Raw genomic sequence first — 22,768 nt, 5'->3', positions numbered from 1 at the left:
GTACTTACTACTAATTGCTCTGCTGAAATGGAGAGATCGCATTTCGCTTCCTTGCCTGGGCACCAGCAAAGCAATCCCTTCCATCGCCTGGCCTGGCCCAGAAACTGTTGGTCATCCCTGCCCGCATGGAATGGCCAGTGCCCAATGGAAGGAAAGGAAGACCTCGCGCGTGCTCATTACTTGTCAGACCCCTGGTGGACACCATTGCCTTCTTTTTTCTTCTCTTCTTCACTGGAGTACTACACTACTACTCAATGTCTAGCTACTGCTAGTACGTTCTTCAGTCATAGTGGGATGCAGTAACCATACTATGGGCATGCTGATGCTACCCCTAGAACTGGGATGCATTGCATAGCAGGGTAACAGGGACTACACAAGAGTATCTGATGACCCACTGGTGAATGGCAAGGACACGAGATGAACTTCAGAGAGAGCCATAGGCTTTTATGCTTTTCCATTCTTGGTACCCTCTTCTCTTCACCTCTCGACAAGATTTACGGTGATAGTGTGGCTTAGATTTGACAGTGGCATTTGGGAGAGAGCAGAGCTGTTTTTTCTGTGACAGATGTACGAAGGAGGCAGGACTGGAGCCACTTCTTCCACTGACCACCCACACCTCTCTACCCTTGCCTTGTGTTTAGGGATGTGATGGCAACCGATCGGATTGGGTCAGAGCAGGTTGAGCAAAACCACATCTCATCTGAAATTCGATAGTCTCAACCGACCCAAGTTTGAAATGACAAATGGACGAAAACAAGGACTTGAGGCCGCACCCGCCATGTGCCCGTCGGGTTTCAGTGCCTGTCAGGTCGGGAGCCTCATTGACTAGAGTGGCTGTTGTCGAGTGTCGAGAAGGCTAGGCGGCGGCTGCTAGGCGTCGGAGAGGCCGGACGGGACCACGGGGAGGCCTGGTGTGTGTTTGATGGCCTGATGGGTGAGTTAGGCTGAGCCTTTATGCGTGAGAATGTATTTTGGGCGACCCGTGGGCACTCACGGGTGAAACTGAAAACCCAAGCACAATCCGACTCGTCAGACCCATGTGCGAAAATCTAGATCCGAACATGGACATGTCTGATGCAGACCGTGGTTATCCAGACCCATGGGTCCAATTGCCATCCCTATTTAGGGTAGGGACCATCATTCATTCATCCATTCATATGATGCTGTTTGCGCTGGTGTTGGGGCACACAATCATGGCTAGCAAGACCAACAACAAACACGTCAATATTAGCACCAGTATTCCTCTAAGGCTAAGGAGGCATGTGAGTCCCTAACCTCAAGTCAAAACTCTGGGATTTGGTCCCCCATTTTCTACAACCCTGCCTGCTATCCTTCTCAGTCAGTGTAATTTGGAGGATTGCTCCCTAAATCCCGGGTCATATGCAAATGCAGCTCCTCATTTGACATCAGATACTTGGATCATTATCGAGCTCTGCCATTGCCAGAGACCAGAGAGACGTAAGATATTCCGGGATCCTGTCGACTTAGTACGCTCTTCTCGAGTTTCACACTTCCTGTTTCTTCAGTTTGGTCGGTCGGGACTTTGAGACCGGAGCTCAGCACTAGATCCTGTCTTCTCAGTTGACGATTCGTTCTTTAGCTACTGCTCGCTGAAAATTCAGATTCAGAGACACGATGGAGCTTGCAATTTACTACTACTGCTGCTGCTGCTACTGTAGTAGCAACCATTCAATCCATGTCCTTTCCATCTGTGGAAAATTCCCTAGTTAATAATTTTCCTTGGGAGGCGCCGCCTACTTACAGTGTGATCAATCTGATAGATGCTGCTGCTGTTCCACATCTCAGCAGTTCCAACAACAACAAGAAGAAACAAGAAAATTAAAAAAAAGACACTAGAAAAGAACCTAAAACCCCCAAATCAAACTGTGGAAGTGAACGTGTTTGTAGTAATCACAATATAATATCACTTCCACGACGGGGAAGGCCGGCCACGGTGAAAGATGGCAAGACTTCCGGAACTCGATGGGAGGACGGCTACGACAATCGAAGGACGTTGAGGAGCAGCGAGGAACGATTCTCGTGCTCCTGCGAAGCCGGTGGCGCGCTTAGACGCGATGGGGAGGTCACAAAAACAGCGGATAGCGGAGCTCTACGGCGGCAACAATGACGGCTCGATTTCTCAGTAAAAAGGAATGGGAGATGGATGGGGGTGGCGCCGCGACGCACTGCAAAGGCGGATATGTAGGCGTGTGCGCACGTGCAGTTGCGGGGTTTGTGGGCGTGCGCCAACGAATTCGGGCGAGCGGCCGTTGCGGGACGAAGGGGAAGGCTGACAGGTGGGGCCGGGGTTTCTATGAGAGAGCGCTACGAAATAGGCTGGGCTTCGCGAGCGGGCCAAACAGGCTAGGCCGGCGGGAGAAACGGGCAAGGCCGGCGCCAAAATAGACGTCACAGAAAAAGACACTAGAAAAGATCCTAAAACCCCCAAATCAAACTGTGGAAGTGAACGTGTTTGTAGTAATCACAATACGCGATCAAATTCTGAAACTCTCTCCTACGCGATCCCGTTGGACGACGACGACGGTCCCGGCGTGGCGCCATTGGTCAGCCGCTGCAGCTGCAGCATGCGTGCGTAGCATCCGTCGGGGTGGTGGTTGAGCAGGTGCGAGTGCGACCCCTGCTCCACCACCTTGCCGTCGTCGATCACGGCGATCGTGTGGGCGTTGCGCACCGTGGCCAGCCGGTGGGCAACCACAATGGTCGTGCGCCCGGACCCCGCGCGCTCCAGCGCCTCCTGCACGCACCGCTCCGACTCCGCGTCCAGCGCGCTGGTCGCCTCGTCCAGCAGCATGATGGCCGCCTGCTTCACCAGTGCACGCGCGATGGCGATCCGCTGCCGCTGCCCGCCCGACAGCTGCACCCCGCGCTCGCCCACCTGCGTCTTGTAACCCTCCGGCAGCGCCGAGATGAACTTGTGCGCGTTCGCCTGCGTCGCCGCCTCCACCACCTCCGACTCCGTCGCTCCCTCCCGACCGTACGCGATGTTGTCGTGGATGCTGGCCGCGAACAGGAACGGCTCCTGGGGCACCATGGCGATCACACGCCGCAGCGCCCGGAGGTTGTACTTCCTGACATCCTTGCCGTCCAGGAGCACGCGCCCGGAGGTGGGCTCGTAGAAGCGCTGGATGAGCGCGAGCACGGAGCTCTTGCCGCACCCGCTCGGTCCGACCAGCGCCAGCGTTCTGCCGGCACGCGCGCGGAGGCTGATATCCTGGAACACCTGGATGTCCGGCCGGGACGGGTACGAGAAGTCCACGTGCTTGAGCTCCACCTCCCCCCTGGGGCGCTCGGGCACGGGCGCGGCATCCACGTCGTCCGGCTCCACCTCCGTCTTGCGGTCGATGGTCTCGAACACCGAGTGCATGGCGCGGCCGCCCTTGATGAAGTCGGGCGCCAGCGTCAACGTCTCGGCGGCACCGTTGGCGGAGACCATGAGCACCATGAACACGCGGATGGTCCTGGAGAAGTCGGAAATGCCGTGCTTGACGAGCCACGCGGCGTACCACAGGCCCAGCGCGTACGACGCGTACAGCAGGAACTGCGCCACGCCGTAGCCGCTCCCGGCGATCTGGCCCTTCCAGAAGCACCGCCGAAGAGGGCCTCGCAGGTTGGCCTCGAAGAGCCCGGTGATCTTGCCCTCCGCGTTGAAAGCTGCCACTGTGCGCACGTTGGCCACGGCCTCGCCGGCGATCTGCGTGGCCCTGGCGTGCGCGCCCTCCAGGTCCCCGGAGAAGCCCTTCATGAACATCTTCTGCAGGACGGTGGCGCTGACGACGAGCGGGAAGACGGCGAGGAGCACGAGCGCGAGGCGCCACTGAAGGACGAAGCCCGCGGTGCAGGCGACGAGCAGGAGCGCCGAGTTCTGGACGATGACGGAGATGCGGTCCCCGATGGCGGAGCGCACGTTCTGGGCGTCGAGCGCGAGCCTGGCGGCGACGCGCGCGCTGGCGTTCTCCTCGGCGTCGAACCAGGCGATCTCGTTACGGAGCACGGCGGAGAACATCTTCTCGCGCACACGCTTGGTGAGGTTCTCGCCCACGGTGTCCCAGAACACGTGCTGCACCGTATTGAACAGCAGCGCCGCCGACGACATGCCGATGAGCAGGTAACAGTACTTGGCGATCTCGCGCTTCATGTACCCCGGGTCCGGCGCGTAGTAGACGCTGAGCACGGCGCTGAGGATGTAGGCGAAGATGGCGCTGAAGGAGCCGCACACCATGGAGCCGAGGGAGCCGACGAGCGCGTAGCCCCACTCGGGCGAGTTCATCTTGGCCAGGCGCCAGAAGGAGCTGGCCCCCGCGCGGAACGCCAGCTTCTCCGCCATCCGGTGGTGGTGGTGGCTGGGGTCGTGGATGGAGAGGCTGAAGTCGGAGGTGGAGAAGTCGGAGAGGCGGCGGGAGTAGGGCGAGCGGCCGTAGGAGGAGTTGCGCGTCATGATGGGCGAGCTGACGGAGTTGCGGGCGCTGGAGGGCCTGGCGCTGCTCCTCCTGGCGCTGACGAGGGCGGCCTCGTGCGCCTGCTCCTGCATGCGGATGAGCTTGGCGTAGGTGCCATTCTCTCCCTTGGCCATTAGGTCGTCGTGCGTGCCCATCTCGGAGACGGCGCCGCCCTGGAGGACGGCGACGAGGTCGGCCTTGCGGATTGTGGAGAGCCTGTGGGCGATGACGAGGGTGGTGCGGCCGATCATGAAGCGGTCGAGCGCCTCCTGCACGAGCTTCTCGGACTCGGAGTCGAGCGCGCTGGTGGCCTCGTCCAGCAGGAGGATGGCCGGGTTCTTGAGCATGGCGCGGGCGATGGCGATGCGCTGCTTCTGGCCGCCGGAGAGCTGCAGGCCGCGCTCCCCCACCTGCGCCGTTGCATGCATGCATGCACGGTTAGTCAGTCAAACCAGTTGACTTTGACCACATCATCATCTTTCTGATTTCTCTCAGATATTATATACTACTCCTGATTTCCTACAAATTTTTTATGCTACTTGTGTATTATGACTGTGAACAAGTTGATGGCATCGTGGGCGTTGTATGATAATATAGTGTGGTGCGGAATTAAGCTAAGAAAGATATTTTAGTAGAAGAGTTAGGGTGAGTGGCCCATGTGATGAGGTACAAACTAACAACTAGAATATAGGAGTACAATCCCAGTCCCAGATTTGTTTGTTTGATTTATTCAGCGGGCTGCTTTAGATTCCTCGGAATTCTACCCCAGGACAGGATGGTTCTTTTTCTTTTTTTTCACTCACCCAGGGATATATGGATGAATCATGATGATGCGATGAGATGGAGAAAAGCTGGTGAAAGCCACCATGTCCGTCCATCACCCCATTCCATTCATGGCGGTGGCGGTGCGGTCGTGTAAAAAGGCAGGCACCTCACTCACCTGCGTGTCGTAGCCATCGGGCAGCTTGATGATGAAGGAGTGGGCGTTGGCGACCCTGGCTGCCTCCTCCATCTCCGCCTGCGTCGCGCTCTGGCTCTCCCGCCCCAGCAGCAGGTTCTCCTTGATGCTCGTCGCGAACAGCGTCGGCTCCTGGCTCACCAGCCCAATCTGCTGCCGCACCCACCGCAGCTTCAGCGTCTTCAGGTCGTGACCATCAAGCAAGATTTGCCCTGCAGCAACAAATTTACATCTTTTTTTATTTATCAATCTTCCGCTAGTATGTCATTTCAACACAACTCTACTGCTGCTTCTGCTACTGTTTATGAGTAGTCAAGAGTCAAGACTCAAGAGTGGCATATGCGAGGGAACAGTATCTTGGCAGGCAATAGTTTTCTACACTTTTTTGTCTTGCGTTGCAGGCAGCTAGCTATGCTATTGACCAAACAGAGAATGCTTGACTAGCAGGCCATGAGTCGAGAGTTGAGAGGCCAGCTGCTCTCCCTCTCTCTCCTCTTCATTCACCTGTGCCCCTTGTATGCATAAACCGTCGAATTCACTTCTGTTTTGCACAGTGGAAGCAGCAATGCTGATGCCAAGCAAGTGAAATTAATGGTGTCCACTCCACCAATGTGCATAAAAGATGAGAACCAAGACTCAATGTGCCTGCAACAGTTTCTGAATTCACACCAGGTTTTCCTTTTCATACCTGCATTCGGGTCGTAGAACCTCTCGATGAGGGAGACGACGGTGCTCTTCCCGGAGCCGGAGCTGCCGACCAGCGCGATGGTCTTCCCAGCAGGCACGCTCAGCGAGAAGCCGCGCAGGATGGGGATGTCCGGTCGCGACGGGTACGAGAAGTCAACGTTCCTCATTTCCACCCGCCCCGTCACCGACTCCAGCTCCACGCCGTCCCGATCGATGCCCGGCTTGTGGTCGATGACCCGGAATATCTTCGCCGCCGCCACGCGCGCCTTCGCGAACGCCGCCATGCTCGGCGCCGACTGCCCCAGGGCCCTGTGAGCACCACGATTCGATGCTGCGTGTCAGTCGTCAGAGAAACGGGGGAAAAATGATCTTTGATGCGCAAGGTGTGCTTACAGGCCGCCGATCATGACGGAGAACATTGTGGCGATGGCGAGGCCTCCGTTGGTGTGGTGGCGTCGCACGAGGTGGCCGCCGTACCAGAGCAACAGCGCGTAGCAGCAGAAGACAGTGAAGTAGGTGCCGCCGAGGCCGAGGCCCTTGGCGAAGCCGCTGCGGTAGCCGATCCTCTGCGCCATGGCGAGCGCCGTCGAGTAGGCCCGCATTGCGCGCTCCTCGCCGACGAAGGCCTGCACGATCCGTATCTGCGCGAGCGCCTGCTCGGCGATGTTGCTGGCGTTGGAGAGCGCGTCCTGGCTTCTGGAGGAGAGCTTGGCGAGCGCAGCGGCGCTGAGACCCCCGATGATGGCGATGAGCGGCACGACGGCAAGCGTGATGAGGGCGAGCTGCCAGGCGGCGGTGAACCCGACGACGAAGCCGGCAACGAAGGTGGCCATGTAGTGGATCAGGTTGCCGAGCTTCTCGCTGATGGCGTCCTGCACGATGACAGCGTCGGCGTTGATGGCGTAGATGACGTCGGAGGTGCGGACATCAGTGTCGAAGAAGGAGACGTCCTGCCGCAGAGCCGCCTCCAGGTACCGGATCCGCATCCGCGTCGACTGCCGCTCGCCGGTCCACATCCAGCACGAGATCTCTGCGAGCCAACATCCCAATAATTATGTCATCCCCTCTTCCCATTAGTCTAGCACGAGACAATTGATTCATCCAACCCATAGCAGCAGCAGCAGCAGCAGCAGGAGGAGGAGGAGGAGGAGAATAAAGAAAGGAAGGAAGGACGAATTAGAGGTACCTACCTGCCCATGAGGATGCCCAGATGGCTGCTCCGACGACGAGGAAGTAGAAGGCGTACTTGACGACGAGGCGGACCATAGTATCCGGGTCGTTGGCATGGGAGCCGAAGGAGTCAACGAGGTCTGCGAAGAAGCGAAGGAAGACAGGGAGGGAGCAGCCGTGGACAAGAGCGCCGAGGGTGCCGACGGCCATGAGGACGGAGTCGAGGCCATCGGCGAAGCGGAAGAGGTCGCGCAGGGCAGCCGCCGGCGCAGACGGGGACGGCTTCTTGTCATTGTTGGAGGAGGAAGAAGATGAAGGCTTGGCATTGGGCGGCTGCTCGGTCTCCAGTGGCGCTGGAGGCGGCGGCGACGGAGGAGGAGCAGAAGGGCTGCATGTGTTACTGGCGGCTTCTGGTTTGGGGTGAGCAGGTGGCGGTTGGTCCTGTAGGAAGCCGGGGAGATGATGGGCGGGGGTAGGGAGGTGGAAAGCCTCGAGCTCGGGACGGGCCCACTCGTCGGCGGCGTCGGCGTGGGCGCCGAGGACGACGACGCGGGGCCTGATCTCCTCGGGGTCGCTAGACATCACAGGTCCTCTGCTTTGCTCCACCACCTCTTCCTCTGTTTCGCGTTGGTGTGGTGTGGATGGATGGGCTCCAAATGCAATGCCCTTCAACTGTGTGTGACTTGCTGCTTTATCCTATTATTATAGGTAGTGTTTGGTTCTTGCAACATGATAGAACGGAATGGACTCATCTCTTTTTTTAAGCTATTTGAATGAAAAATAGTGTGATAAAATAGTTTGAAATTAGAGAATATTTTTAAAAATTTGGGACAGAACCGTTTTAAAAAATAGTGTAACGATGGATCCGATATACTAAAATAGATTTGTTTCATCTTACTCACTAAACAAACATCTACATATAAATAAAATCATATCATCATCAAATATATAAAAATCACACCCCCCTCTAAATAAACACTACCATAATGTCGAGGCTCTCAGCAGGCTCCAACAAGTCAGTACGGCCCAAATTGAAATGATCGATTTGCCCCCTTACTCTAATTGACAACACAAATCGAGCTAACCAACTATCTAGTGTGAGGGATGTCACAGCAAATTCGACAGCCCATATTAGCTAGCCATAATAGTGTCTCTAATAATATAGTTAATTACTGATTTTAAAAATTATCTATATTATGGATAATCTTTTCAATGAACAAGTTATATTGTTTTCTCATAATTTAATGTGGATCCATATGCAATAGAGTATTAAAAATATGCATGCATCTTGGAATGTGCTATAGACTGGTTACACGTTAGTAGATAACTTTTCTCACTCCTTGTATTAACTCTTCTCCGTATAGACAAAAATATGATATGGATATCTTTACAGGTAGCTGATATGGATTGTTGAAGATGATCTAAGAGTGATCAAGTCAGACTTTTACTTATGTGAAAGATAGAGGACAGAGAAGATAGCTAGCACCTCCAACAATACACATCAACTAGCTATAATCTTATCCACATCATATTCTTTTTAAGTGTCAGAGAGAGAACACTACGAGAGATAATGTTAACTACTAATTAATTAAATAGATAGTCTTTACTCACACAATCTAGCTAATGTGATTTATGGACATCACATGTGTGCCTACATTAATTTTGTAGATAGCTCTAGAATTAAGTTATTAAGATTAATATATACACATATCCGTGCACATAAGTTGTATAAAATTGCTAATGTAAATCCAATGCTTTATTCTAGGTCTATATATTACCCATTATGAGCTAATCCACCATTTATAAACTATAATTGAAATATATATCTAGACCTTAAATAGGAGCTACATTTGATCTAAGCAATATTCATATCACTACATAGATGTTACAAGCAATCTATGGGCTAAATTATCAGTCAATTAGAGCTCTAGCTTCATAAATATGCATGATTCACCATACATGAAATTCTAACTACCAAACCTACAACATATTAGAAGGTAAATCTAGCTACAAACTAATGGAGCAACAATTTCTTTAACCTTGTAGCACCTTGGACATGTGTGTTTTCCTTTGAAATTTGAAGACACCAAGGAACAAAATGGTCCCCAGCTGTAAAAATGGCCTCCAACCTGCAAGAACCGAGAAAAATAGCTCGGCTCAGGCTTGGGAAGATGATGAAGTGGTCATATATACTATTCTGACACATCAGTGTCGGGTCATATGATGAACTGACACTGATACTATCAAAGTCAGTTGACCACATGGCCTGACACTTGTAACAGTCCAAATTCTCAAAACTAAGAAAGTTAAAACTTTTTTAGAGAAAATAAAAGATTTCACAAAATTAAAGAATCTTAAGAGTATATATATTTATATTTGAATGCTTGATTGATTTTTATGAGCTAGTATCTTCCGTTGTTGAGATGGAATCGCGTGGGAGTGAAACCTTAGTGGATAGATATGTGCTGAGATGGGGCATTTTAAAGGCTTTGTAGTGAATTCTTAGTACACACCTCAGTAGTATGTAAGAGTTTTCCGATAAAACATCTTGTAGATAAAGTACAACCTCTACAGAGTTAAAACTGAATATTTAGCCGTTCTCACGGTCATGAGCGACACTGAAAACCTACCATGATTATAATTTAATGTTTTAGTCAGTCTGGTCAACTATGATTGTGGGAATCATAGTTGAGGGTTGTTAGTCATAGTGGTGGAACTATGATTGAGGTGTGTTACTTTAGTGGATGGAACTTTAGTTGAGGTGTTGGAAAATTGTTGGTTATGTCAAGATGGATAGAATCTTGAGGTGATTTGTCATTCACTTAATTATTATTTTTTTCCAAATATTTCTACTTAAATATTGTTTTATGTAAAAGAGCCATTTAGCTATATTCTTGTTAAAGTCTTCATATGTATACTATTTCTTTCACAACTTATTGAGTACGATAAATGCTCACTCTTGCTATCACCAAACACTCAGTTGAAGAAGGTATCGAGGAGTACGCTGAAGGTGGACCGTTCTAAGATGCTTTCTACGTTGATAATGCTTGTGAAAGAGTCATAAAGGATTAGAGCATTCGTAGTCCGTTTAGTTCCACTGTAGTTTAATTGGTTCTTCGATCCTTGAATGTCACTTTTGTAAGACGGTTAATTCGATTAAATATAGATATTGTAATGATTATTATTAATGAAGTCACGATGTGTTAAGATTGATTGCTGAGCTCAGCACATAGATGAGATTGATTTGTTTCTTGAACCGGTCTCGACAACACTGATAAGAAAATTATCAATGTCAGTTCATCAGATGAACCGATAATGATAAGATATTATCAGTGTCAATTCATTCCAGCCTTCATTATTGGAGGTGTGAGAAGAAGTAAACTTCGTTGTATAATGACAATGGTGAGCTGATCCTTATATCTATTGGTGACATGTCAACCCTTACAGATAGCAGTTATCTATGTTGTTCATTTATTATGTTATATGCATAGATGATATGGTCAACTCTCAGCTAGTATTAGACTGTATTACAATATAGATTAATTGGTGCATAAAATTAATTGTCCAATATATTAATCATGACACCGTGTAACAGTGATGGATGTCAAAGATTGAAAACAACAGTGATAGAGATCTACGTTTGATACGGTTGGCTATTTAGTAATAGATTTTGTACTTGACTGTTATTGACCAATTTTAAGGATACTCTTGTTATTGCATAATTGATTCGGAATGCTAGGTGTTATATCAAAATATATAATAATAAACGGCTACATATATAACTTTATACAGATGTCCGAATAAGTTTTACTCCTTCATAAAAAAAATGACGCCATGCAACTCGATCGATCAAGATACCTACGACCACTAGTAGGTATTTGCGGAGATCCGAAGCAAGAAAGCCATGATTAAAGTTGTTGCCGGGTCATGTAGGTAGAATGTGAAATGCTACTACTATACTATCGTCTCGTAAGCTTGCCAACCTTATGCCCGTACCATGCATCTGTTCGATCTATACATCGACGATCATGATAGAACAGATGCAATCATGATCGATGTATAGAACAGATGCATGGTACGGCCGGGCGGAAAACGCACGATGGTAATTAGGCAATGTTGATTGATACATGTTAGTTAGATGCATGTTGTGCAAACGATTGCTGCTATTATTCCGGGATGGGCAGCTAGCTAGTACCAGAAAGCGACCAGCATAGTACAATTAATTAATTAATTGATGAGATTTTTTAATAAAGAAAGTTTTATTTCATCTAACTAACGAAATTATCATGCCTCCACATCATAAAATACATTTGGCCTATCATTATTATTACAAAAGTCAAACCCAAAAGGTATAGTCCACCTAGGCAGGAAACATCATAAGATACTTAGAAAGTTTAACAAATAGAAAATATTCATTTTAGATACTTAATTTATTGCTAAACTTGAACCAAACTTAACGAAGATGTCCATCGTTGTGACAATTGACAATATCTTACCCTCATATTCTCTTGGTCCTCCACCTTCCTTTGAAGTAGTGCCTAGAGACGGATCCAGCGTGCAACCTTGTGACAACCTGCATAGAGTAAATATGTTTGGCTTATCAAAAACCATACCATTCTGACTAAGCCAAATTACCCAACAAATAAATGTGGCTCCCACCAAAATTTGTTTCTTTAAACCTATATTTATTCCACTTAACCATGAACCAAACATGCTGGATATACTAATAGGAGGAGCTAATCTAAAAGATACTTGAACTATTCTCCAAATGAACTTTGCAAAATTATAATCAAAGAAAAGTTACATTATAGTCTTATTGCAATTTAAAAAACAACCCTTTTCATTCCCATACAAATTTCTTCTTAATAAATTATCTTTAGTTAAAATCACCCCTATCTCATTATGATTATAATGAGAGATAACCAATCTCATTATCGTGGGTAACGATTTTTTAGTAGATTACCAACTCATGATCAAGTAGGAGGATATGAAAGACGGATCGGATTCCGATTGATCGAATGCTAATCAACAGATGAATTCAGTGGAAGTGCTACCATCTAGCTTGTGATCGAAGCAACTATCCTCGATTCCTCATGAAAAGCATATATGCATGCAGCTAGGTCAGCACAACTCTGATCAATGAAGCAACAGTACTAATCGTATGTGCTACATATATAGTACTACCAGATTATCTCGTATTGTACGTCATTATATATTCAAGGAGAAGGAGAGGAGATGAGGTTTCAAAGTTGCAGGCACTCTTCTTTTAATCAGTTCTAAGGAAGCAGCAGCAGCATCTTTGTTTTGCTTTCCTTTGCTAGCTTTTGTGGGGTGTAAAGCACGCACAAATAACAAGCAGCACACTAGCTAGGCAGTCGTCAGTTGATGATCGAGATCCCCGTGCGTGCTTGCTAGCTTTATTAGGTTGTGGCCTGCATTTGCAGCGCTGTGCTTGCTTGTACAAATTAATCACGCAGGAAATGAGAATTCCCAGTGACTGATCATTAGCACATAATCAACTCTGCTTGCTCCTTTAATTTTGTTTGATACTATATCTAGTGATATGGATGTCTTGACTCTTGGTACATGTATACTTGGCCGGCGGCTTTGACTGGAAGAAGGAATCAATCAATCTTTTTCTTCAGCAGATCCATGGAGCAGGTCCATGAATCATGCATGCGCCAGATATGGTTTCTAGTGCGCAGTGCAAACGACTCTGCGTTCAATTTGATGCACGCATGCTTCTGATCGAAGTCGGACAAATATATAGCAACAGCCAGTGCAGGTAAAGAAGAAGAAGGCAGCCGAGATTTTGTAAGGTCGATACTCCTAGTCTATATGATAGTGCTAACTGAAACTAGTTAATGAACTGATGATATATGACGAAGACACTTCCATTGATTCCACTATATATCTTAATTATTTAGCCAGATGATGTTGTTCAGTACTAGTAGGAGTACAAAGTAAGGTTTGATTGTGATTGGGCGGCCATGACAGTATATGAGACGATCAGCACTAAGAGCCCACTCACTATATATATATGATCGTTCATGACAATGCAAGTGACTGCTGACTGCTGGTGTTGCATTACTTTTTCATTAGTCCTGATGGCCTGCATGTGATGGATGTGAGCCTCCCTTGTCCATTTTTATTTTTTAGTTGGTAGTTGTCTTCCTCGTGCATCAGCTGAAGTCATAATAAGCTGCTCTGCATTTTTCATGTACTTCCCTTGTTTCTTTGAGGTCACATTTTACCCTCCTCGAGTTGATTTCTTAATTCTACTATGAACCTTTCTTGTCGATATGATGGTGAAATAAAGCGAGAGCTGATCACTGTACAAAATTATTACTATAAGCCTGCTGACGGACTCTCAGTAGAAATAAAAACTAAACGTGCATTGGGATTGGGGGCTCAAATGGAATGGAATGGAAGTGAAGTGAACCGATCCGTACGTGCGCATCGATCACCTCTTTTCGATCTCTTTACATGCAGCGTGGTGGTCACTCAGATGAGGAGATAATTGAGGCTTGAGGCAGCAGCCGAGGAGAGCTGGCCGGACATGCATGGATCCTCAATTCTTATCGACGCGGCGCAATGAGATGGATCACGTCATGGATGGATGTAGCAGATCTAGCTCTCAAGGGGAGGGAGGAGCGTGCATGGGTCGTGTCCTGCTAGGCCGGCCGGGACCGGGATTCCATCCATCATATGTAGAGTAGGACCCAAGGTAGGTATGTATCCAGCCAGTGCAGATAATGAAGCATCATCTCTCCCCCGCCAGGCCAGGGCTGATGGTCATTGGCATCCATGCATGCAACGGAAAGAGACATCGGAACCACCTTACTGTTTTTACACCTCACCCCAGTTGAAAATGAAAGGAGACAGACAGACAGATGCATTATGCATGCAGTTAAGCTAGATGTGCATGCTCTCACCGTCTCACGAATGAATCAATGAGGATGCATGGCTCTCACCGTCTCACGCACATAAATACACATTCTAAAACACACTACGGGTCCCTATGAAGATAGATAAAGTCACGTAGGCTTCGCGAGCATAGCATATCTCTTCATTACTAGATTCATCAGATATGCATTTGGTTCTGGGTTTGGTGGCGGACGTACTATTCTACTCCTAGTAGATTGCTGGTCTGATTGTCATCCCAAACACACACCCACACAAGTAGGGCAGGGCAGGGATATGGATCGATCTGCTAGAAAGGAAAGCCCAAGAGAGTTGACAGCAACAGACGACAAGACAAGAGGAAAAACCCACACAGCCCTACCGCAACTAGCCCATCGATACTACAAGTGGTAGGCAGGCACGATAAGAGCAGTTGAGTTGCCCACCATTCCTTGTCGATACTTCTTCTTCCCTTCACCCCAGAATCCTTCCCCTTTCCTAACCATGGTCTCCGACGCCAGCAAGAAGAAAGCCGCCGCCGCAGCCAAGAGGAGAGGCAAGCCGCCCACCTCCACCTCTTCATCCTCTTCCTTGCATGCCGATAAGGCGCCCCATGCCGACGCCGTGCTCAACCTCTTGGATTATATTGCACCTGCACCGGCGTTCTCGCCTGCCACCTGCTCTACCGAGACATCCACATGAGTCATCCAGCTCCAGCATCCCCATCCACTTCCCACCGACTACTTGATCTCTCCCGCGCGGTTGCACTTTCCTTGCAAACTGACCATAAATACTACACATATGCTCAACAATGTGTCGTCATCAGGAAAGGCCGCATCTTTCTTTCCACCCTACCATCTAGTTGTGTTGATCTTATTATAGAAGAAAGAGTTAGCCCTGTTTATTATGGAAAATGAGCCTAAAAATCTTAACAACTCTCTTGTTGAATCAGGACCAACCAACCAAAAATCCAACGACATGAGTGCTCCAACAAACAAAAAGCGAAACAACACTGCACACTGGAAACAACAGGGAGTGCGTCAACGGGTCATCGTTGCTGTAACATCCTGAGTTTTAGCATATTAGAAAAATAGCAAAATTCCCTTCAAATTAAAACTTTTTCTAATTATTAAACTAGTATAAAATCAAAGATATATATATTTGATGTATATATACTCGTATGTATATATTCAAATATATTATTTTGACTAAGTATTCTAAAGATCACTAAATTAATTGTTGCAATAAATTGAGCATATGTATTTTGGTTTATTGCTTTTATGGTTCTTGTGTGACGATTTGAATGTGACTTTATCTCAAATTCGAATATGTTTTAATTCTTTTCGGTAATTTCCTAATCCAAATCAATCCATGAAAATCGATCTTCGAATCCAACTCAAATATTCTTTTTGAATCAATCTCAAATCCAAAACTTAAATTCAAATACTTCTATTTGAATTTAGTCCCAAATATCTTAAAGCCAGTCTCATTCAAATCATCATCAAATTTGTTTCCAAATGCAATTCAAATCATTCGAGTTATATTCGAATACTTCCAATTTAATCGTTTCGCAATTTCAATTCAATACGAATCTCATGATTTGAATTCTCATTCCAAAGTCATTTCAATTTTCAATTAAAATCCAATTGAATTGCCACCAAACTGATTCAAATACAAGTTATTTATTTGAATCATCATACATCTCATTTCTAATTCAAATACGTTTATTGAATTTTTCCAACTCAATTCAAATTATTCAATTTGAATTATTACAAATTCATTTCAATTCAATTACATTCTTTTGAATTTTTCATTCAAATCTCAATCTCTCTCACTCTCACCCACACAGTCGCAAGCTGTTGACCGCGTTCACACCAGCCACGGCAGCAAAAGATCTCGCCGCCGCCATTTCCTCTCCCGTTCACACCGCCATACCTCTCCTCTGATCTTTCATTGAGCAGCCACAGGCAACTTCTCCTTCTCCTCCTCTCTTCCTTCACATGAAAGCAACCTCACGAACACAACAACATACACCATACACCATACATACACACATGCATACACATGAGCAGGCACCCTCACACAGTAGCAACACTAGCTGTTCTGCTCCTCTCCCTTCCCCTATACAAGCACACCACACTGTAGCCTTGCTGTCGGTCCACACCATCGCATTGCGCTGCTTCGCTTGCGCACGCCGTCCTGAGCTCCACCCAACCGAGGCCGCACCAAGCCGCACCCCTGGCATAAAGATACCCTAAGTTTTAACCTTAAGACTAATGCTTCATTATGTGAGACATACCCCTATGAATAAATTTCTTACTCTATTGAGTATATGGAAGGATTAAAGATAATCACATATATATTTAGTTGGTATCCTAGTAAATTAATATCAATAAGTTAAATTCTAGGAAAAGTAAGATACTTATGTGCGTGGGATTGCCGATAGTCCGAGAGAGTAGCAATCTTTTGTCTCTAAAAGATACCTTAAGTTTTAGCCTCCAATTAATTCTTAAGTTTATGAATAATATGAGTCTCACATAAAGATACCTTAAGTTTTAATCTTAAGACTACATTAAGACCAGTTGGAGTGAGTTAACCTCTTAGCTGTTTATATCGATGATATCTTGTTGACTATCAGTAATAGTGATATTAATGTTTAAGACCTAAAGAGTTCTTTTCTCTTCTAGGTATTAAGATTGTCCTAGTAATACCTCTCATGATTTGACTATTAAGATTCACCAAGATAGGTCCAGGGAGTTTACTCCGATTATTGAGGGCTTTTTCTTATGTTACTATTGTTATGACCATTATGTATACTTAAGTTTGTATGTGCCCTTATTTAGCGTTTATAACCGGGATACTTGACAGATATTGATCCAGGACTGGATCACTGAAAAAGTACTAAAGATAGCTTTGTGTTGTACATAAAGTGTTGATGATTATATGCTCACATATAAGAAGTATGATAATCATAAAGTTGTTATTCAAACACCGATTATGCAAGGTGTGTTGATATTAAGAAATCAACATCGAGTTAATTCTTCACCCCTGTGGGAGGAGCCATATTGTGGAATGACTCTAATCAACACCTTAAGGCATCATTAATAATGCAAGCTAACTTATGGCATATGATAAAGCTATTGGATAATAAGAAATTCATATTAGGTTGTTGTGGTTTAAGAATAATAAAACTTTGTTTTGGGTTAAGATTCTATCCTGAAATTTATTATGCAAGAGTGCAATTTTTCTTCGAGTAACAACATGTCAAGTGGTGCTACCAAACACATGATGTTGTGAAATATGGATCCATAATCAAATTATTGATGTTAAAGCTATAAGAGTTCAGTATTATGTTCAGAATATAAGTGTTATGCATCATGTTTAGCTTAATGATTCCCTGTTCAAGGCTTGTCTCAAAATTAGTGCTGGCACAACTCAAACTTCGATTCTGGAACTACAGAGTTTGTTTTCACTTTTTCAAATGTGGACATGATGATAAAAAGAGAACAAACTGCATCAAAGGACTATAAAAATATAAGCCCTCTTCCAATAAGTATAAGTAAATATCCTATCGAGATAGAACGGTGAGCTATAGGTAATAAGTTTTCTTTGGCTGTTTAGTGGCCCTTGTAAATGCTTACCTCGGTGTGATGTTCTATTAAGTATGGAGCTTATATTGTTAATATTTTGATGAAGTAGGAGAATGTTAGGTGTGATCTTAGCTAACCACCACCTAAAAAAGTAGGAACACGGTTGATCGAGATAATATCTATGATTGGTCGGCCTCGGTCGAACTAGCTTGGTCCCAAGTCGATCGAGCCTATAAGACATAAGGTTCCCAACGTCCTAGAGGACGTTAGCTAAACAAATAGTTGAAGGTCAAAACACTAAAGCCCTACCGATCAGGGTGGCTCGGATCGGCTTGAAGACCTATACCACCACTGACTGTCCTTGCTGGCCAATCTCTTCGTCGTCAACTATACTAGCGACCTAGGGCAACACCAACATCAACAACATGCCTGCACCAAGCAGGCACGGGTCGTCAGCAGCCATTAGATGGCATCTACAATCGGGTTAGTCCAGTTCAATTCCACTCTAATGTGGGTGTTCATCGTGTGTTAGGCTAGATGAATTAGTTTAATCATGTTTACTACTAACAGTGGGCTCACTGAGAAGGTTGTTAGAGACAAAATACTGGTTTTCCGCTTTACAAATGTTGGCAAACTTCCACCACCGGTGCTGCAGTTTGTTGAAGTCACGTTTGGGTACACACCGGATAATCTCATATACAAGAACCTTGACTTTGGTGTTGACCTTGACTCTAGAATTGCACTGGTTGGTCCCAATGGGGCAGGTAAGAGCACTCTTCTGGAGGTCATGACTGGTGACTTGGTTCTATTAGATGGTATTAAGGGTGTAATCAGATTGGATACGGATGAATATAGTTTATGTATATCTTATCTCATATATTTTTTTGGGAGTTGGACTCGGAGCGGATAGTGTCTTAAGTTTTCGGTTAGTCGGATAGATAAAAAATTTTCACTTCATTTGCATCTTCACATAACACATTAAACAGTATAGGGGTGCAATCAAAGTGAGTATGGAGAGAATGGTTGCTGAGATGTGAACAAAATTATTCAATATTATCTGTCTACAGATATATGACAATCTGACTATATATTATTATGTTTTTAACTGAAATCATAATAGATTTTCTAGTAATACATAATATTTGGTTACTTCAGACAGATATCAGTCATCTTGTATCTTTTTTTTCTCGGATTCAGAGTCGGATATGGATGTATTGGATAGTATGAGATAGCTATTATTACATCCCATGTTGGCTGGGTAGGTGTGACGCCCGTTTAAAAGCCTCGGCCCAGCCCAAACCTCCGCTTGACTTCGGCCCAACCCGCGCGCGCCGCTGACCAGAGGGACCCGCCTGTCGGCACCTTCTTCTCCACCGCTGCGCCGCGCCCGCGCCCGTATCCAAACCAATCCCGCAGCTGCCGCGCCGAGTCCAATTTCGCCGGCAAGTCCGCCCTACGCGCTGCTCCTGCGCAACCACCCGCGCCTGCCTCGCCTATAAAGCGACCCCGCAGCGCGCCGCCGCCTCATCTGCCCCAATTGCTGAGAAAACCCGAGCAGCGCCATAGCCGCCGCCGTCGCCGAGCAAATTCCGCCGCGCCGAGCTTCTCTCTCCGCGTTCGAGCTCGCCACCAGCTTCGCAGTAGCGGGAGGAGTCCGTTTTGCGGCTCGCCGACACATCTCTACCGTCGGACCGAGCTCTCTCCGCTCGCCGGTAAGCGCTGCCGCCCTTCACCGTCGCTAGCAGCACCCGAAGCTCCCCGCGGCCAACTAACCCCCCCTCCGGCACCATATGTCCCCCAGGAAGCTTCCGCGCCTGCCGATTTCGCCTCTCCGCCATCGCAGCCGGGTCCCCGTCGAGTTCCGAGCGCCGCCGTCCGCCATTGTCGTCGCCGACCGCCGCCAAGACCTCCTCGGCCGTCGACAAGCCTCCGGTGAGTTTCCCCGTGCCCTCCCCGTTCGGTTGCACCTTTTCCCGAAGAGTTTGGCGACCGACAACGTTAGTTAGCGGGTCTCCGGCGATCTTCCGGTGAAGTCCGAGGCGGCGCCGCCGTTTTCCGACCGCCGCCGGCCTGTTTTTTCCCCCAAACCATCTCAGCCGTCGGATCTATTTTGAGCGCTCCCGATTAGATCGCAGAATACCCCTTCGCTAGCCGTCCAGATTGCGCCACGTGTCCCTCTTTAACCCAGTCAGCAGCCGAGACACGTCAGCGTGCCACGTGGGTGTTCCTGTCCTGCGTGGCAGAGCCAAGTCAGCCCTGGATGCCCAGTCAGCTGCCCAGTCAGCCAATGACGTCAGCCTTGGGCATTAATTAGGATTTTCAGTATAAAAATAATTCCACATATTCTCTGAAATTAGGGAAATTTACAGGGAGACCCCTAGGCTTCACTGTTTTTGCATATAGGCCCTTAGATAGTTCTGGATTATTGCAATTAGGCCCCTGGACTTTATGATAATTGCAATTAGCCCCTGGACTTTAGAATAATTGCAATTAAGCCCCTAGAACTTTCTGTTTTTACAATTTAGTCCATGAAATCTTTCAGAAAAGCCCCTGTAGAGTAGAATTAGTGTAACTTTTCCATACGAACTCCGATTTAGGTGATTTTCGCGCTCCCGAGATCGTAGCAGCGTGTACTTTCCGTTCATAGCCTTTTTAGAGTTAGTTTCTCCTGTTTAGTGTGATGTATTTAGCTGTTTGGTTATTTCTTTCCGGTGTGTGCTTCGGCTTTAGGAGGAGAGCAGAGTTCCAGCATTCAGGACCAAGTTTTTGAAGATTTCGAGCAGCCAACTTACGAAGGCAAGTGTCCTTGATCACCTTGATTTCACCATAGATCATTATAGTTTACTTTTCCTTAGTTGCATGCTTGTCTAATTTTGAAATCCCATGAATAGGGTCTACTAGAATTTGTGTGGCCATTCCTAGTAGCCTCTTTTGGGGTTTTTGGGTCATGTAAAAGGGTAGTCATGCTAGTGCAGTCAGGGATTAGAATTATTATGAACTTTGATTAATAACTATGAAACAAGTACTTGGGAGAATTGATAATCTTGTAGTAACTTGAATTTAGGGATCCCAACTGGATGGCTAGTATGTGGTGGAGCTACACAGCAGGGTTTGTGTACGTTCCTGTGTGGGATCCTAAGGACCGGTTCTTGGAGCCTGTAACCTGGCAAAATAGCACAACCATGAGGCCTATATGGGTACAGCCTGGCTAAGTAATTAGTGTTCTTCACATTCTGTACGTACCAATGGTTGGTTCAGTGGCACAAGAGGGGGCCTCTGCAGTGGATGGAATCCCTGTTAGCGGTGAAACCTCAGTGGGTGCTTATAGATGTGGAGATACTTTGTAACAGCCTTGTAGTGAGACCCCGGCCATACACCCCGGAAGTGTAAGGCAAAAAGGGAATCACGACTCGTGGGTAAAGTGTGCAAACTCTGCAGAGTAAAGAAACTGATCGATCAGTCGTGCTCACGGTCAAGAGCGGCTTGGACTTCTTCAGGATTAGATGGGAACCTTAAGGGTTGGTTTTGGGTAGTCGAGTGGTGGTACTCCCGATGAGTCGGTAGCCGGATATGGGGTATCTGGTGAGTCTGGTAGTCGGATGGAATCCGATGAGTTATGTTCTTAAATTGTTAGAATAAAAATCTAGTAAATAGGTTGCTAGGTTGTTTGAGTCTGGTTTAGCTGAGCATAGTCGCAGTAATCCCCAAGTTGACTTTTCCTTGTTAATAGCCTGCATGTCATATTTTTCCTCCACTTGCTGAGTACTTTGTGTACTCAAGCTTGCCTTTTCACTACCCTCGGATGCTGCTCAGAAGGTGAAGTCTTCGAGGAAGTCCCGGGCGAGGATGCTGAATTCTAGAAGGAAGAAGGCGTTGATTGAAGACCATGTCCTAGGCTGGTGTTTTCCCCGGACAACGCCTGTGGATGGATGGGTGTTCCGCTGCCATTTGAAGATTTATTAGTATTTTCTTTCAGACCTTCGGGTCCTTTTGTAAGGAATGTTTACGTTATTTAAGACACAGTTTATGTTATCACTAATGATGTCGCTGTATGTATGTAAAACTTGATTCTGTATATATGTGGAATGCATCTGGTTGTTTCCTTTAAAATCGGGTGTGACAGTAGGTGGGAAATATCCTCCTGTTTTCAATATGGTGAGGCGCCACAATCACCTGCGCATTGCGCAGTTCCATTAGTATCTCGCGGAGAAGCTGGACCTGACATGTCGGCCCTGCAGTACATGATGAAGGAATACCCTGGGAATGAAGAAGAGAGGATGAGAGACGCAGTTGATAAGTTTGGTCTGTCAGGTAAAGCTCAGGTGATGGCAATGAGGAATCTTTCCGATGGGCAGAGGAGCCATATTTGCGTGGCTGGCATACAGGCAGCCACAACTGCTGCTGCTCCACGAACCATCTTGATATTGAGACCATCGATTCGCTAGCGGAGGTGCTGAACGAATGGGACGGCGGCTTGGTCCTGGTGAGATATGACTTGAGGCTGATCAACCAGGTTGCTCAAGAGATCTGGGTGTGTGAGAACCAGGCAGTGACTAGGTGGGAAGGTGAGTGATATCATGGATTTCAAGGAACACTTGAGGAGCAAGGCTGGTCTGTCTGAGTAGGAGGAGGCCTTGTTTTCTTCTTCTCTTGGGAGATTTATAGCCAACCCAAGTTCCTTTCTCTCTATATCACCGAGAACACCGAGTTATTTAGTAGCAGGTTATCTGAATGACTATTATCGTATCAGATTGCGTCTGCCCGTGATGTTTCGTAAGAAACCAGAGGATTTGCAGTACTTCAAATGTTTGTCTATATATATTTTTGAAACGCCTTGTTATGGCGTGTTACATGTTCAGTCGACTTGGGAAGCTAGAATTTCACTAAGCTTGTGGATTCGTGCTGCTATTCAAGGGGAGGGGTGGCATGTTAGGCATTGAATAAAGCATACCCAAACTTTGGCAAAATACAGCTTGCAACTAAAATGCCCCTAAACCATAAAA

General features: G+C 46.9%; 1 protein-coding gene and 1 pseudogene across 1 annotated transcript; one reads left to right on the top strand and one right to left on the bottom strand.

Moving 5' to 3' along the window:
• Nucleotides 1-2,432: 2,432 nt before the first annotated feature.
• On the bottom strand, nt 2,433-7,952 carry LOC133899055 (ABC transporter B family member 1-like). Its single transcript, XM_062339967.1, has 5 exons — nt 7,293-7,952; nt 6,496-7,132; nt 6,104-6,411; nt 5,398-5,627; nt 2,433-4,867 (listed from the first exon to the last, which is right to left on the bottom strand). Exons 1-5 carry the CDS (start codon nt 7,852-7,854, stop codon nt 2,516-2,518), a joined length of 4,089 nt encoding a protein of 1,362 aa, XP_062195951.1. The 5' UTR covers nt 7,855-7,952; the 3' UTR covers nt 2,433-2,515.
• Nucleotides 7,953-14,679: 6,727 nt separating this feature from the next.
• LOC133898682 (ABC transporter F family member 1-like) lies at nt 14,680-22,390 on the top strand (annotated as a pseudogene).
• The last annotated feature ends 378 nt before the right edge of the window (nt 22,391-22,768 follow it).

The sequence above is a fragment of the Phragmites australis genome, chromosome 18 (assembly GCF_958298935.1).
Source record: "Phragmites australis chromosome 18, lpPhrAust1.1, whole genome shotgun sequence".
In the NCBI taxonomy this organism is placed as follows: Eukaryota; Viridiplantae; Streptophyta; class Magnoliopsida; order Poales; family Poaceae; genus Phragmites; species Phragmites australis.
This window is presented reverse-complemented; position numbering and strand designations above follow the sequence as displayed.